At 44.3% G+C, this 16,411-nt stretch overlaps 1 protein-coding gene across 1 annotated transcript; it reads right to left on the bottom strand.

Moving 5' to 3' along the window:
• Positions 1-10,093: 10,093 nt before the first annotated feature.
• LOC129850199 (carnitine O-palmitoyltransferase 1, liver isoform-like) lies at positions 10,094-15,689 on the bottom strand. The gene is made up of 5 exons (XM_055916728.1): positions 15,537-15,689; positions 13,349-13,501; positions 13,096-13,209; positions 11,818-11,910; positions 10,094-11,349 (listed from the first exon to the last, which is right to left on the bottom strand). Exons 1-5 carry the CDS (start codon positions 15,630-15,632, stop codon positions 11,263-11,265), a joined length of 543 nt encoding a protein of 180 aa, XP_055772703.1. The 5' UTR covers positions 15,633-15,689; the 3' UTR covers positions 10,094-11,262.
• Between the last annotated feature and the right edge of the window lie 722 nt (positions 15,690-16,411).

The raw sequence follows: 16,411 nt of genomic DNA, 5'->3' as shown, positions 1-16,411 counted from the left end.
CCCAGGTAGGACGCCAGGTGGCGCCCTTAAAGGGGGGTTACTGTCACGTATGCTCCCTCTCTCCCTCTCTGGTGCTCGAAGGTCGCCAGGCTGCTCATCATTACACACACCTGTCACCATCGTTACGCGCACCCGCGCTTCATCGGACTGACCTGGATTCCATCAAGTCATTGATTGCCTCCCTTATATCTGTCACTTCCTGTGTCTGCACTGATGTTGTTTTGTTTCTCATCTCCAGACGCTGTTCATGTTTATTTTCATGTCTATTTATTATTAAATGCTCACCCTGTCCTTGCTTCCCGTCTCCCAGCGTCTGGTTACGGACCCGTTACATATCCAGCAGTACTCCAGATCTGAATTCCCCTGCTATCCATTATCACAAGTCTAATGGTGTAAACATGTCTGATGTGATGGGAACATGAGGGGGATAAATGATAAATCATTTTTTCAGATCTTATCGACTGGTCACGATAGTTCTTCACTATCGATTAGACATGTACATTATAAGCTGTACTGAGTGTAAGAGTCATACACTGAGTACACAAAACATTAAGGACACCTGCTCCTTCCATGACATAGACTGACCAGATGAAAGCTATGATCCTTTATTGATGTCACTTGTTAAATCCACTTCAACCAGTGTAGCCTTGTGAAATGGATTGTGAATGTGTGCCATTCAGAGGGTGAATGGGAAAGACGAAAAATGTCTGTTGTGTCAAGAACTGCAACATGGTTAGGTTTTTCACGCGCCACATTTTCCTGTGTGTATCAAATCAAATTGTATTGTATTACAATTTCACCTTACCGTGAAATGCTTACTTACAAGCCCTTAACCAACAATGCAGTTTAAAGAAAATAGATTTAAGAACATATTTACTAAAAAAAAAATTTAAAAAAATAATGTGTTTAAAAAAAGTTACACAATAAAATAACAATAATGAGGCTGCATACAGAATGGTCCACCACCCAAAGGACATCCAGCCAACTTGACACAACTGTGGGAAACATTGGAGTCAACATGGGCCAGCATCACTGTGGAACGCTTTCAACACCTTGTAGAGTCCATGTCCCGAAAAATTGAGGCTGTAAAAGGGGGGAGGTGTGCAACTCAATATTAGGAAGGTGTTCCTGATGTTTGTTTGGTGCACTCAGTGTGTACTCAGCTCTACTGAGTATGAGACATACAGTGGGGAGAACAAGTATTTGATACACTGTCGATTTTGCAGGTTTTCCTACTTACAAAGCATGTAGAGGTCTGTAATTTTTATCATAGGTACACTTCAACTGTGATAGAAAGAATCTAAAACAAAAATCCGGAAAATCACATTGTATGATTTTTAAATAATTAATTAGCATTTTATTGCATGACATAAGTATTTGATCACCTACCAACCAGTAAGAATTCTGGCTCTCACAGACCTGTTAGTTTTTCTTTAAGAAGCCCTCCTGTTCTCCACTCATTACCTGTATTAACTACACCTGTTTGAACTCGTTACCTGTATAAAACCCACCTAGTACCGGGTTAGACCCACCTTTGCCTCCAGAACAGCCTGAATTATTTGGGTAATTCTATAAGATGTCGTAAACATTCCACAGGGATGTTGGTCCATGCTGACGCGATGGCATCACACAATTGGTGCAGATTAGACGCCGGTACATTCGTGCTGAGAACAGGCCGTTCCGTCTCATCCCAAATATGCTCTATTGGATTGAGGGCTGGAGACTCAAGTAAACTGAACTAGCTGTCATTTTCCAGGCAATGTTTTTTTCCCACTCCTCAATTGTCCAGTGTTGGTGATCGTGTGCCCACGTGAGCTGCTTCTTCTTGTTTTTAGCTGATAGGAACCCGGTGTGGTGGTCTGCTGCAATAGCCCATCCGAGACAAGGACCGAAGAGTTATGCGTTCCGAGATGTCGTTCTGCACACCACCGTTGTACTGCGTCGTTCTTTGTCTGTTTGTGGCCCCGCCTATTAGCTGGCACGATTCTTGCCTTTCTCCTTCGACCTCTCTCATCAGTGAGATGTTTTCGCCCACAGGACAGCCGCTGACTGGATGTCTGTTGTTTGTCGCACCATTCTCTGTAAACCCTAGACACTGTCGTGCGTGAAAATCCCAGGAGGGCGTCCGTTTCTGACATACTGGATCTAGTTCGCCTGGCACCTACGATCATACAACACTCAAAGTCGCAGGTCTCTCGTTGTGCCCATTCTAACGTTCAATCAAACGGTTACTGAATGCCTCAATACCTGTCTGCTTTATATAGCAAGCCATGACCACGTAACTCACTGTCTGTAGGAGCCACCCAGTTTCGGGAACGGATGGTGTACCTAATAAAGTGGCCACTGAGTATATATAGCCCTACTGAGTATAGGAGACACACTACATGACCAAAGGTGTGTGGACACTTAATATGGAGCTGGTCCCCCCTTTGCTGCTATAACAACCTCATCTCTTCTGGGAAAGCTTTCCACTGGATGTTGGAACATTGCTGCAAGAGCATTAGTGAGGTCGGGCCCTGATGTTGGGTGATTAGGCCTGGCTCGCAGTCGGTCTTCCCATTCATCCCAAAGGTGTTTGATGGGGTTGAAGTCAGGGCTCTGATCTCGACAAACCATTTTTGGATGGACCTCACTTTGTGCACATTGTCATGCTGAAACAGGAAAGGGCCTTCCCCAAACTGTTGCCACAAAGATGGAAGCACAGAATTGTTTAGAATGTCATTGTATGCTGTAGCGTTAAGGTTTCCCTTCACTGGAACTAAGGGGCCTAGCCCAAACCATTAAAAACAGCCCCAGACCATTATTCCTCCTCCACCAAACTTTACAGTTGGCACTATGCATTGGAGCAAGTAGCGTTCTCCTGGCATCTGCCAAACCCAGATTTGTCCATCGCACTGCCAGATGGTGAAGCGTGACTCATCACCCCAGAGAATGCGTTTCCACTGCTCCAGAGTCCAATGGCAGCAAGCTTTACACCACTCCAGCTGACGCTTGGCATTGCGCATGGTGATCTTAGACTTGTGTGTGGCTGCTCAGCCATGGAAACCTCAACAAACAGTTATTGTGCTGGCGTAGCTTCCCGAGGCAGTTTGGAACAAGGTAGGGAGTGTTGCAGCTGAGGACAGAGGATTTTTACGCGCTTCAGCATTCGGTGGTCCCGTTCTGTGAGCTTGTGTGGCCTACCACTTCATGGCTGAGCCGTTGTTGCTCCTAGACGTTTCGACTTCACAATACCAGCACTTACAGTTGACCAGGGCAGCTCTAGCAGGACAGAAATTTGACGAACTGACTTATTGGAAAGGTGGCATCCTATGACGATGTCACGTTGAAAGTCACTGAGCTCTTCAGTAAGGCCATTCTACTGCCAATGTTTCCCTATGGAGATTGTATGTCTGTGTGCTCAATTGTATACATCTGTCAGCAACAGGTGAGCCTGAAATAGTCTAATCCACTAATTTGAAGGGGTGTCCACATACTTTTGTATATATAGTGTATATAGCCCTAGTGAGTGTAACCTTTTCCGCTGTGTGAACGTGCAAGCGGATGCATCTGAATAGAGCTCTCATAACTCCAGTGAGCCTTACAAAGCCATTCATTATTGACTGCCACCTGCAGCAAATCCTGATCTTTTGTCCAATCCACCCCAGGAGACTGTGGGAATACAGACTTTCTCCAGCTTCTCTCTAATAAAGCTGTATTTGTCCTCCAAAAGGCATCTTGTCTCATTGGAATAACATGATAGTTGAGCAGCTCCCACATGAGACCCAAGTCCCCGGTAACACATGTCCAACAGTTTGTTAGAGACAAACAACACTTATGATCTTTTTAGGCAGCTGGTTTTCAGGCCCCCCCAACATGGCTCCAGTCTGCTTGCAGGTCGAAATTGGATCTGGGGTAATAGTGTAAATCCTGTATAATCACCATGCATAAGGTTTCAGTGTTTCTCCAGATGTAACAGTATAACTTTACGTCCGTCCCCTCGCCCATACCCGGGCTCGAACCAGGGACCCTCTGCACACATCAACAACAGTCCCCCACGAAGCATCGTTACCCATCGCTCCACAAAAGCTGCGGCCCTTGCAGAGCAAGGGGAACCACTACTTCAAGGTCTCAAAGTGAGTGACGTCACCGATTGAAACGCTATTAGCGCACACCACCGCTAACTATCTAGCCATTTCACATCGGTTACACAGACAGTGCTTCAGGGGGGGGAAATAATGTCAGCGTCTACTTGAAACCTTGTACATTCACTCATTCATTCTACCTGTCTGTCCATATTATTTCTTTGTGCTTTTATTGTTCTCCTTTATTGAGATATATACTTGTTTCTCGGGGGGGGGGGGGGGGGTGAAGTCTATCAACAAGTCAAACTGACAGCGTGCTGGAGGACATAGCGAGACAGAGGTGCAGACATTGGGGGAACAGATGACAACGTAGCTGTCATTTCTGCAGTGTGTGTGTGTGTTTGTGCCTTTGTGCTTTTTTTGTGCTCTTGTACTTTGTTGTGGTGTGTTGCGTATGGTGTGTTGCGTATGGTGTGATGTGTATGGTGTGTTGCGTATGGTGTGATGTGTATGGTGTGTTGTGTTGTATATGGTGTGTAGGTTGTGGTGTGTTGCGTATGGTGTGATGTGTATGGTGTGTAGGTTGTGGTGTGTTGCGTATGGTGTGATGTGTATGGTGTGATGTGTATGGTGTGATGTGTATGGTATGTTGTGTTGTATATGGTGTGTAGGTTGTGGTGTGTTGCATATGGTGTGTTGCGTATGGTGTGTTGTGCTGTATAGGTGTGTAGGGTGTGGTGTGGTGTGTTGCGTATGGTGTTATGTTGTGGTGTGTATGGTGTGTTATGTATGGTGTGTTGTGTATGGTGTGTTGTGTTGTAGTTGGTGTGTAGGGTGTGGTGTGTAGCATGTGGTGTGTTGTGTTGTATTTGGTGTGTAGGGTGTGGTGTGTTGCGTATGTTGTGTTGCGTATGGTGTGTTGTATATGGTGTGTAGGGTGTGGTGTGTTGTATATGGTGTGTAGCGTGTGGTGTGTTGTATATGGTGTGTTGCGTATGGTGTGTTGTATATGGTGTGTAGCGTGTGGTGTGTTGTTTATGGTGTGTTGCGTATGGTGTGTTGCGTATGTTGTGTTGCGTATGTTGTGTGGTGTGTTGTGTACGTTGTGTTGTGTATGGTGTGTTGTATATGGTGTGTAGGGTGTGGTGTGTTGTATATGGTGTGTAGCGTGTGGTGTGTTGTATATGGTGTGTAGGGTGTGGTGTGTTGTATATGGTGTGTAGCGTGTGGTGTGTTGCGTATGGTGTGGTGTGTGTGGTGTGGTGTGTATGTTATGTTGCATATGGTTTGTTGTGTTGTACATGGTGTATATGTTATGGTGTGTTGTGTATGGTGTGTTGTGTATGGTGTGTTGCATATGGTGTGTTGTGTAGGGTGTGGTGTGTTGTATATGGTGTGTAGCGTGTGGTGTGTTGCGTATGGTGTGGTGTGTGTGTGGTGTGGTGTGTATGTTATGTTGCGTATGGTTTGTTGTGTTGTATATGGTGTGTAGGGTATGGTGTGTTGTGTATGGTGTGTTGTGTATGGTGTGTTGCATATGGTGTGTTGCGTATGGTGTGTTGTGTTGTATATGGTGTGTGGGGTGTGGTGTGTATGTTATGTTGCGTATGGTTTGGTGTGTTGTATATGGTGTGTAGGGTGTGGTCTGTTGCGTATGGTGTGTTGCGTATGGTCTGTTGCGTATGGTGTGTTGCGTATGTTGTGTTGTTTATGGTGTGTATGTTATGGTGTGTTGTGTTGTAGTTGGTGTGTAGGGTGTGGTGTTGTGTATGTTGTGTTGTGTATGGTGTGTAGGGTATGATGTGTAGTGTATGGTGTGTAGCGTATGGTGTGGTGTGTATGTTGTGTTGTGTATGGTGTGGTGTGTATGTTGTGTTGTGTAGCGTATGGTGTGTTGCGTATGGTGTGGTGTGTAAGTTATGGTGTGTCGGGTGTGGTGTGTTGAATATGGTGTGTTGTGTATGTTGTGTTGTGTATGTTATGGTATGTTGTGTTGTATATGGTGTGTAGGGTGTGGTGTGTTGTGTATGGTGTGTTGTGTTGTGTATGTTATGGTATGTTGTGTTGTATATGGTGTGTATGGTATGGTGTGTTGTGTATGTTGTGTTGTGTATGGTGTGTATGTTATGGTATGTTGTGTTGTATATGGTGTGTAGGGTGTGGTGTGTTCAGTATGGTATGTTGTGTTACTCAGGCAGTCTTTGCCGGCAGCCTCCTTTAGTTCTCAGACTGGACAACCCCAGTGCATCAAAGCGAAATGAATGACCTCATTACAGGGTGGATGCAATCTCTATATCACAGACAAGGTGGAACAGCAAATTGAATCACAGGGAACAGCCTGCCCAAGCCATTGTCTGTGCTCAGGTACTGCCAAGATGAAACAACACTGGGACTTGGTGCTGCTTTATTCAATTTGTGATGGACACTGACCCTGCTCAGGTCCTGGTGAAGGATGACGTTGACACCAGCAGGTGTGAAGAGAAGGGGGATGATATACAAACCTACTCTTTTAATGGGCCAAGAGAGAAATGTACTGGGATGACATTTGCACAGACTGTATACAGACTTTTCTATTGTATTATTGGCTGTATGTTTGTTTATTCCATGTGTAACTCTGTGTTGTTGTTTGTGACGCACTGCTTTGCTTTATCTTGGCCAGGTCGCAGTTGTAAATGAGAACTTGTTCTCAACTAGCCTACCTGGTTAAATAAAGGTGAAATAAAAAACAATGGAAAAGGGTTACACACTGATACATGATCAGGGATTGATCTAGATTCAGATGTTGATGGTGAGTATGTATTCAGGAGAGGTGTTCAGATAGCAGAGACAGAACTGGGCCACTAGATCATCTTGATGGAATCTGATTTTCTATCACGATCTCAGGTTCTAGAATGTATTACTGCACACTGCCTAGTGAAAGTATTCACTGTAATTTCCCCACACCCACAGATATTATGGAAATGTTCGTAAGGCCTATTGTAGTAGGAATCCTTGGACCTATTTTATTTAAAAAAGCTCATAATGATACCAGCGCAACAGCACTGACAAGTACTGTCATTTGACATTTAACAAGTGAACTGCCTCGCACACTAAATGTTACATCCAGAGCTTATTACTGCATGTCCGGTAGATCATTTGTGTGATCTCCTCAGATGTAAATGCCAAATGCATAGTAAATGTCACAGAGACCTCTATGTACTGGGACTATTCATATGTCTATCCGTCATCAACATCTGTGACTGGGAGGTATAAACATTTAGTGGACTTACTAATAAGCCTAAACGAGAACATCCTCTGGCAACTTACCCCCAGGTGGAGGATACATTTACCCCCAGGTGGAGGATATATTTACCCCCAGGTGGAGAAAACATTTACCCCCAGGTGGAGGATACATTTACTCCCATGTGGAGACTACATTTACCCCCAGGTGGAGGATACATTTACCCCCAGGTGGAGAAAACATTTACCCCCAGGTGGAGGATACATTTACCCCCAGGTGGAGGATACATTTACCCCCAGGTGGAGGATACATTTACCCCCAGGTGGAGGATACATTTACCCCCAGGTGGAGGATACATTTACCCCCAGGTGGAGGATACATTTACCCCCGGGTGGAGAAAACATTTACCCCCAGGTGGAGGATACATTTACCCCCAGGTGGAGAAAACATTTACCCCCAGGTGGAGGATACATTTACCCCCAGGTGAAGAAAACATATACCGCCAGGTGGAGAAAACATTTACCCCCAGGTGGAGACTACATTTAACCCCAGGTGGAGACTACATTTACCCCCAGGTGGAGGATACATTTACCCCCAGGTGGAGGATACATTTACTCCCATGTGGAGACTACATTTACCCCCAGGTGGAGGATACATTTACTCCCATGTGGAGACTACATTTACCCCCAGGTGGAGGATACATTTACCCCCAGGTGGAGGATACATTTACCCCCAGGTGGAGGATACATTTACCCCCAGGTGGAGGCTACATTTACCCCCAGGTGGAGGCTTTATTTACCCACAGGTGGAGGCTGCATTTACCCCCAGGTGGAGGCTGCATTTACCCACAGGTGGAGGCTGCATTTACCCCCAGGTGGAGGCTTTATTTACCCACAGGTGGAGGCTACATTTACCCCCAGGTGGAGGATACATTTATCCCCAGGTGGAGACTACATTTACCCCCAGGTGGAGACTACATTTACCCCCAGGTGGAGACCACATTTGCCCCCAGGTGGAGACTACATTTACCCCCAGGTGGAGACTACATTTGCCCCCAGGTGGAGACTACATTTACCCCCAGGTGGAGGCTACATTTATCCCCAGGTGGGGGCTTTATTTACCCCCAGGTGGAGACTACATTTGCCCCCAGGTGGAGTCTACATTTACCCACAGGTGGAGGCTGCATTTACCCCCAAGTTGAGGCAACATTTGCCCCCAGGTGGAGGCTACATTTACCCCCAGGTGGAGGCTACATTTGCCCCCAGGTGGTGACTACATTTACCCCCAGGTGGAGGCTACATTTACCCCCAGGTGGTGACTACATTTACCCCCAGGTGGAGGCTGCATTTACCCCCAGGTGGAGGCTTTATTTACCCCCAGGTGGAGGATCCATTTACCCCCAGGTGGAGGATACATTTACCCCCAGGTGGAGGCTGCATTTACCCCCAGGTGGAGGCTACATTTATCCCCCGGTGGGGGTGGAGGCTACATTTACCCCCAGGTGGAGGCTACATTTACCCACAGGTGGAGGCTGCATTTACCCACAGGTGGAGGCTACATTTACCCCCAGGTGGAGGATACATTTCTTTCAAAAAGACTACTGATCAAGAATAAACCAAAGAAGGCTTAGTTTTCCATGGTAGTATACGGCACACCAACCCGTGGCAGTATACAGCACACCAACCCATGAGTAGGATGGAGTCTTTCTACATGCTTCCTAATAATGGTGACTTTTATGTATAATTGTATGAAAGGTTTGTGTCCCAAGATACTTTTAAACCAAATTCACAAATTCACTATGACAGCATGTTGACCATTAACGCTGGATGAAACCATGAGGTCCAGACAGCTGGCCTTGGAGGAGGACGTGCAGAATGTAATCCCTGTCCCTGTATAATTACACAACAGAGTTCATACGTTTTATTTCCTGTGGGTAATGTAATCCCTGTTTCTCTATCCAGACAATGGCATATGGCCAAGTCCTTTTTGACATTTTGATGACTCATCTGCATAGCCTTGTGTGTGTTATTAGTATTATGTTGATTAGCTATCAGGTCAGACAGTGCAGCGACTGAGAAAGAAGGGGAGAGAAATGAGACAGCAGGTGGAGACAGACTATGCTATGTTTGCATTAAATTATATTTGTTTTATTAGTAAATATCTTAAATAAAAATGCTCACTTCATCTACAACGGTGTGGTAAACAGCAAACTAAATGAGATATTTGTCATTGTGTCACCTTGGACTGGTTTAAGCCTGGATACATGAATGCATATTTAACATTGTTAATAATGAATGTGTATATTCATATACACTTCTAAAGGCAGTTAGACAGTGTTTGTAATGACTTCAAAAGCTCTGAGTAGAGCAGTAACAGTAGATATGAGTTGCGCTGCGGGGAGACTTCTAAGTTCAGCCCGTGGCTACGTATCATCAGTCTTCAAAGTGGAAAGCCACAACAGAAAATGTGTGTCAGGACCTTAGCAGTGTGGTAGTGCAGTGCTTTTCAGCTGTGGACTATGACAGGACTTGTACATCCACCCGTCAAGGCATACCTACCAGGCTTCTAGTAGATTACAGCCTCAGGGTGAAGAGGACACAGGAGAAAGGCCAAAGTGAATGTACTGGTATTCTAATGAAAGAGATCCATCTTCTGGGTTAGAACGGCTATGGCAGTTGGGCTGACATCAATTCAAAGTGTATTGGTAGTGTACACAGTTTATCAGATTTAATGGAGGGTGCAGTGAATTGCTTGTGTTACTAGTTCCTGACAGTTTAGCAAAAATGTCAAGCAAGTATACAACAATTAATCCACTGATAACATACACATTTATTTTGGTATATATATGCTGTTTTACATATTTATAACGAAACATGTAACGCTATCGCCTTGCTATCGCCTTAGCAACAAAGGAATACCTTCTACAGCAGACATTTCTATTGCTATATGATATTTCTAATTCTTTTGAAATTAAAATGATCAAGTTTAAATATTTGTAATTATACTTTACATCTAACAAAGAAAATGTGACGTGTAATGCCTCATGGTGCAGTTTGAAGGAAGTTGAAGGTAGTTCGGTGAGGCATTGCTAACAAGCGTTAGCGCAATGACTGGAAGTCTATAGGTACAGCTAGCAGAGACATAAAAGTGGTATCCATGAGATCATGTGCCTCTGGGTAAGTAGAAAAAGGGCTTGATTGCCAAAATGTAGCACTATCCCTTTAAGACTTTACCAACGGTAGTTATACTGTAGTACATAGAGGGCTGGTTTCCTGGACCCAGATTTAGCATAGTCCTGGGCAGAAAAACATGCTGAAAGGAGAATATCCATATTAAGTGCTTTTAGTCCAGGACTTATGTCCGTGTCTGGGCAACTGGGCCTTAAGTATGATCCTTCAACTAACCATACTATTGAAATGTGTCAGACTCTAGGCTGTTATGGTGTCCATGTTTGGACAGCATCACCTGTCCATGGAAGTTGTCCTAAAATGGATACCGTACCCCTGCCAACAGTCCTTTACTTGGTGGTACACAGAGCAATGGTTAAAACAACAACCGATATTAAAACCCAGAAACCAAAATGCTTTTGTGCAGTTCAAAATACATAGCTAGCAGCTGAAAAGAATTGCACGCAAGACAGCGGGTGTACTGTAAGCGCTGACTGAAATGTTCACGGCCATTTGGTCACTTCACTCTCCAAATCTCACTTCAACTACCACAGTGCATTAAGGCACCAGCACTTTGAAATGAGCTGAGCATAACCTTAACATAGGACAACACATGGCAGCATGGGTCTGTGAGCTAGCATGCAATACACAACTTAAAAAATGGCAAAAACACCCCTATAATCATTCCTATACACTCTTATTTTGTTAATATTATATGATTTTTAAACACATTCTAAAATCATAACACAGAATTTAATCTGCGTAAGCCTATGGAAGAGTTCAAGTTCAGGTTCAGGGAGGGGGGAGAAAGTCACGCCAAGGCATTTGCATCCAGCTGAAATAAGGCCAGGATGTCAAGCATGGCCTGTTTGATGTGGTTTCCAAAACGATGAGAATCCTATTGGACAGAGGAGAAACAATTTAGAATAGACACGTTCTAAAACAAGCTGACACAATAAAACTTTAGAACGGATACGTTCTAAAACAAGCTGACACAATAAAACTTTAGAACGGACACGTTCTAAAACAAGCTGACACAATAAAACTTTAGAACGGACACGTTCTAAAACAAGCTGACACAATAAAACTTTAGAACGGACACGTTCTAAAACAAGCTGACACAATAAAACTTTAGAACGGACACGTTCTAAAACAAGCTGACACAATAAAACTTTAGAACGGACACGTTCTAAGGCAAACAGATACAAAATAACCTATATGGATATGCAGTTGGTATCAATAGTGGCTGGTCAGTGTGTTATTCAGGTCTGTATGTTACCCAGGCGATAGCGATGTCTTTGTTTCAAGTGAGGACAGCTGATTGAAAGCAACATTCAAGATAGGCCATGTGGATCAGCCAACTCACCGTCTCAGGACTCGAGTGCTTGCTGGAGATGTGGAAGTTAATGAGGTTTTCTCCCAAGATGATGTAGGACACACCATATCCATCATCTGCCACCTGACACACAAAGAGAGAAACACAATCAGCGTGTGGAAAAGGATTACACTGCAGCACAGAGATAATCACACTATATCCTACTGGATTTTCAACTGCTAAAATTAGAGAAAACTTGGGCCCTTTAAAATGTTTTTTATTTATTTTTTATTTAAGATTTGTTTTACAGGTTTTCCCCCACTATTTCGCATATTTTACAGAGTTACAATTGGAATAAATTAATTAGGCCCCTAATCTATGGATTTCACATGACTGGGAATACAGATATGCATCTGTTGGTCAAAGATGCCATAAAAAATGTGGTTGTGGTTTGGTAAGAAGAATGCCCCTCACCCTACAGGTGTAATTACTACCTCTGAGGGTTAAAAGCTTGAGGTAGTCACCTCATACAAGTACTTGGGAGTATGGCTAGACAGTATACTGTCCTTCTCTCAGCACATATCAAAGCTGCAGGCTAAAGTTAAAACTAGACTTGGGTTTCCTCTATCGTAATCGCTCCTCTTTCACCCCAGCTGCCAAACTAACCCTGATTCAGATGACCATGCTAGATTACAGAGACGTAATTTATAGATCGGCAGGTAAGGGTGCTTTCGAGTGGCTAGATGTTCTTTACCATTCGACCATCAGATTTGCCACCAATGCTCCTTATAGGACACATCACCGCACTCTATACTCCTCTGTAAACTGGTCATCTCCGTGTACCCGTCACAAGACCCACTGGTTGATGCTTATTTATAAAACCCTCTTAGACCTCACTCCCCCCTATCTGAGATACCTACTGCAGCCCTCATCCTCCACATACAACACCCGTTCTGCCAGTCACATTCTGTTAAAGATCCTCTAAGCACACACATCCTTGGGTCGCTACTCTTTTCAGTTCTTCTGCAGTTAGCGACTGGAACGAGCTGCAACAAACACTCAAACTGGACAGTTTTATCTCAATCTCTTCATTCAAAGACTCAATCATGGACACGCTTACTGACAGTTGTGGCTGTTTTGCGTAATGTATTACGTAAGATTTTTGAGCACCAGGATGAAGAACACAGACAATAAGATTGTGCGATTATGTTTAAAGGCGGCAGATCACTCCCAAATCTGGTCTGAAAACATCTGACAATCTTTATTGCTACTTTAAAGCCTAATTCATTTTGAGTAGAGGGCCCTTTTGAGGCCAGGCAGGGAACTCACCGGACCAAAGCCTCCCCCGCTGGACACGTACTCCGGGTGTCTGGCCAGGTCAAACAACTCCACCTGCTGGAGGGGAGTCTGACTGGTGGACAGCCTCCAGGGCTCTGACAGCACCTATGGGAGAGGACACACGCTTTAACATACACACCTCTCAAAGCAAAACAAACCGTATCAAAACTAAAAACACACAAACACCTCCATTCCACTGAAAGGATGATTAGTAACATTCACAAGTCAAAATATTGCATGTGACCTCTTTGAGGAAGGCCGAGTCCTCCCCTAGGTACTTGGAGACCACGTAGAGACAGAAGAGGTGGCGGTCAATGCCTCCTCCAGTCATGGCCAGTCGGTAGAGCTGCTGGTGTCTCGTCGCAGCTTCCTTCAACAGTTTCAGTCGCAGCTCTCTCTACAGAGAAGACAAGGAATGGTAGGAAGAGACAAGGAGACAATATGAAAGGAAAGGGGCATACCTATTCAGTTGCACAACTGAATGCATTCAACCAAAATGTGTCTTCCGCATTCAACCCAACCTCTGAAACAGAGGGGTAAAGGGGTACTAAGTAAAGGTGGAATCAGTCTCTTTTGGCCAATCACATCCAGATATCACAATCTAACCATTTCTCCCATGAGCAAAGATATGGAAATAGTTGGTTGCATTTTTGGGGGGCATACATTTTTTTTTGCCGTATATATATATATATATATATATATATATATATATATATATATATATATATACCCTGCTCAAAAAAATAAAGGGAACACTTAAACAACACAATGTAACTCCAAGTCAATCACACTTCTGTGAAATCAAACTGTCCACTTAGGAAGCAACACTAATTGACAATACATTTCACATGCTGTTGTGCAAATGGAATAGACAACAGGTGGAAACTATAGGCAATTAGCAAGACACCCCCCAAAACAGGAGTGATTCTGCAGGTGGTGACCACAGACCACTTCTCAGTTCCTATGCTTCCTGGCTGATGTTTTGGTCCCTTTTGAATGCTGGCGGTGCTTTCACTCTAGTGGTAGCATGAGACGGAGTCTACAACCCACACAAGTGGCTCAGGTAGTGCAGCTCATCCAGGATGGCACATCAATGCGAGCTGTGGCAAGAAGGTTTGCTGTGTCTGTCAGCGTAGTGTCCAGAGCATGGAGGCGCTACCAGGAGACAGGCCAGTACATCAGGAGACGTGGAGGAGGCCGTAGGAGTGCAACAACCCAGCAGCAGGACCGCTACCTCTGCCGTTGAGCAGGAAGAGCACTGCCAGAGCCCTGCAAAATGACCTCCAGCAGGCCACAAATGTGCATGTGTCTGCTCAAACGGTCAGAAACAGACTCCATGAGGGTGGTATGAGGGCCCGACGTCCACAGGTGGGGGTTGTGCTTACAGCCCAACACCGTGCAGGACGTTTGGCATTTGCCAGGAGAACACCAAGATTGGCAAATTCGCCACTGGCGCCCTGTGCTCTTCACAGATGAAAGCAGGTTCACACTGAGCACGTGACAGAGTCTGGAGACGCCGTGGAGAACGTTCTGCTGCATGCAACATCCTCCAGCATGACCGGTTTGGCGGTGGGTCAGTCATGGTGTGGGGTTGCATTTCTTTGGGGGGCCGCACAGCCCTCCATGTGCTCGCCAGAGGTAGCCTGACTGCCATTAGGTACCGAGATGAGATCCTCAGACCCCTTGTGAGACCATATGCTGGTACGGTTGGCCCTGGGTTCCTCCTAATGCAAGACAATGCTCGACCTCATGTGGCTGGAGTGTGTCAGCAGTTCCTGCAAGAGGAAGGCATTGATGATATGGACTGGCCCGCCCGTTCCCCAGACCTGAATCCAAATGAGCACATCTGGGACATCATGTCTCGCTCCATCCACCAACGCCACGTTGCACCACAGACTGTCCAGGAGTTGGCGGATGCTTTAGTCCAGGTCTGGGAGGAGATCCCTCAGGAGACCATCCGCCACCTCATCAGAAGCATGCCCAGGCGTTGTAGGGAGGTCATACAGGCACGTGGAGGCCACACACACTACTGAGCTTCATTTTGACTTGTTTTAAGGACATTACATCAAAGTTGGATCAGCCTGTAGTGTGGTTTTCCACTTTAATTTTGAGTGTGACTCCAAATCCAGACCTCCATGGGTTGATAAATTTGATTTCCATTGATAATTTGTGTGTGATTTTGTAGTCAGCACATTGAACTATGTAAAGAAAAAAGTATTTAATAAGAATATTTCATTCATTCAGATCTAGGATGTGTTATTTTAGTGTTCCCTTTATTTTTTTGAGCAGTGTATATATATATATAAGTATGCGTGTGTATGTATATTTTTTTCTGACAAAAAATATATATATTTCATGGAGGACTGACACACAACTTTTCAGTTCCTGTAATGCTCACAGATCCACCATCACAGTTGAACCAAGATCCTTACCGGGTTGTCTTCCACCATGGAGCGGGCGAAGGCACAGGTCTCCACGGTGCAGGAACGCACCGTCTCTGTGCGACCCTCTCGGAACATGCGTGTCATGGACGCCTCGTACGTTAGACAGAACCTCCCCTTGTCCTGGAAGACAAATTCAATTTAATAAAATGTAATAAAACATTTATCCACTCAGGGATGAATAAGGAAAGTCAGGTTCACATTTTTTTAAGAGTAATGACTCTTAGTTAACCGTCCAGTAATGTGTGGTTATAACATATTATAACTAGAGTAAAGACTCAGTTAACCGTCCTGTAATGTGGTTATAACATATTATAACTAGAGTAAAGACTCAGTTAACCGTCCTGTAATGTGGTTATAACATATTATAACTAGAGTACAGACTCAGTTAACTGTCCTGTAATGTGGTTATAACATATTATAACTAGAGTACAGACTCAGTTAACTGTCCTGTAATGTGGTTATAACATATTATAACTAGAGTACAGACTCAGTTAACTGTCCTGTAATGTGGTTATAACATATTATAACTAGAGTAAAGACTCAGTTAACCATCCTGTAATGTGGTTATAACATATTATAACTAGAGTAAAGACTCAGTTAACCATCCTGTAATGTGGTTATAACATATAACTAGAGTACAGACTCAGTTAACTGTCCTGTAATGTGGTTATAACATATTATAACTAGAGTAAAGACTCAGTTAACCATCCTGTAATGTGGTTATAACATATTATAACTAGAGTAAAGACTAATTTAACCGTCCTGTAATGTGGTTATAACATATTATAACTAGAGTAAAGACTCAGTTAACCATCCTGTAATGTGGTTATAACATATAACTAGAGTACAGACTCAGTTAACTG

The sequence above is a fragment of the Salvelinus fontinalis genome, unplaced genomic scaffold, assembly GCF_029448725.1.
Source record: "Salvelinus fontinalis isolate EN_2023a unplaced genomic scaffold, ASM2944872v1 scaffold_1881, whole genome shotgun sequence".
Classification (NCBI taxonomy): domain Eukaryota; kingdom Metazoa; phylum Chordata; class Actinopteri; order Salmoniformes; family Salmonidae; genus Salvelinus; species Salvelinus fontinalis.
This window is presented reverse-complemented; position numbering and strand designations above follow the sequence as displayed.

What these genes read in the sequence shown, in the direction of transcription:
- LOC129850199 (XM_055916728.1), bottom strand. Translation starts at nt 15,632, where the DNA reads ATGACACGCATGTTCCGAGAGGGTCGCACAGAGACGGTGCGTTCCTGC. An exon ending in CCATGGTGGAAGACAACCCG is followed by an intron (nt 13,502 to 15,536) that starts GTAAGGATCTTG and finishes TCTTCTCTGTAG; the next exon opens with AGAGAGCTGCGACTGAAACT. An exon ending in GCGGGGGAGGCTTTGGTCCG is followed by an intron (nt 11,911 to 13,095) that starts GTGAGTTCCCTG and finishes TTTGTGTGTCAG; the next exon opens with GTGGCAGATGATGGATATGG.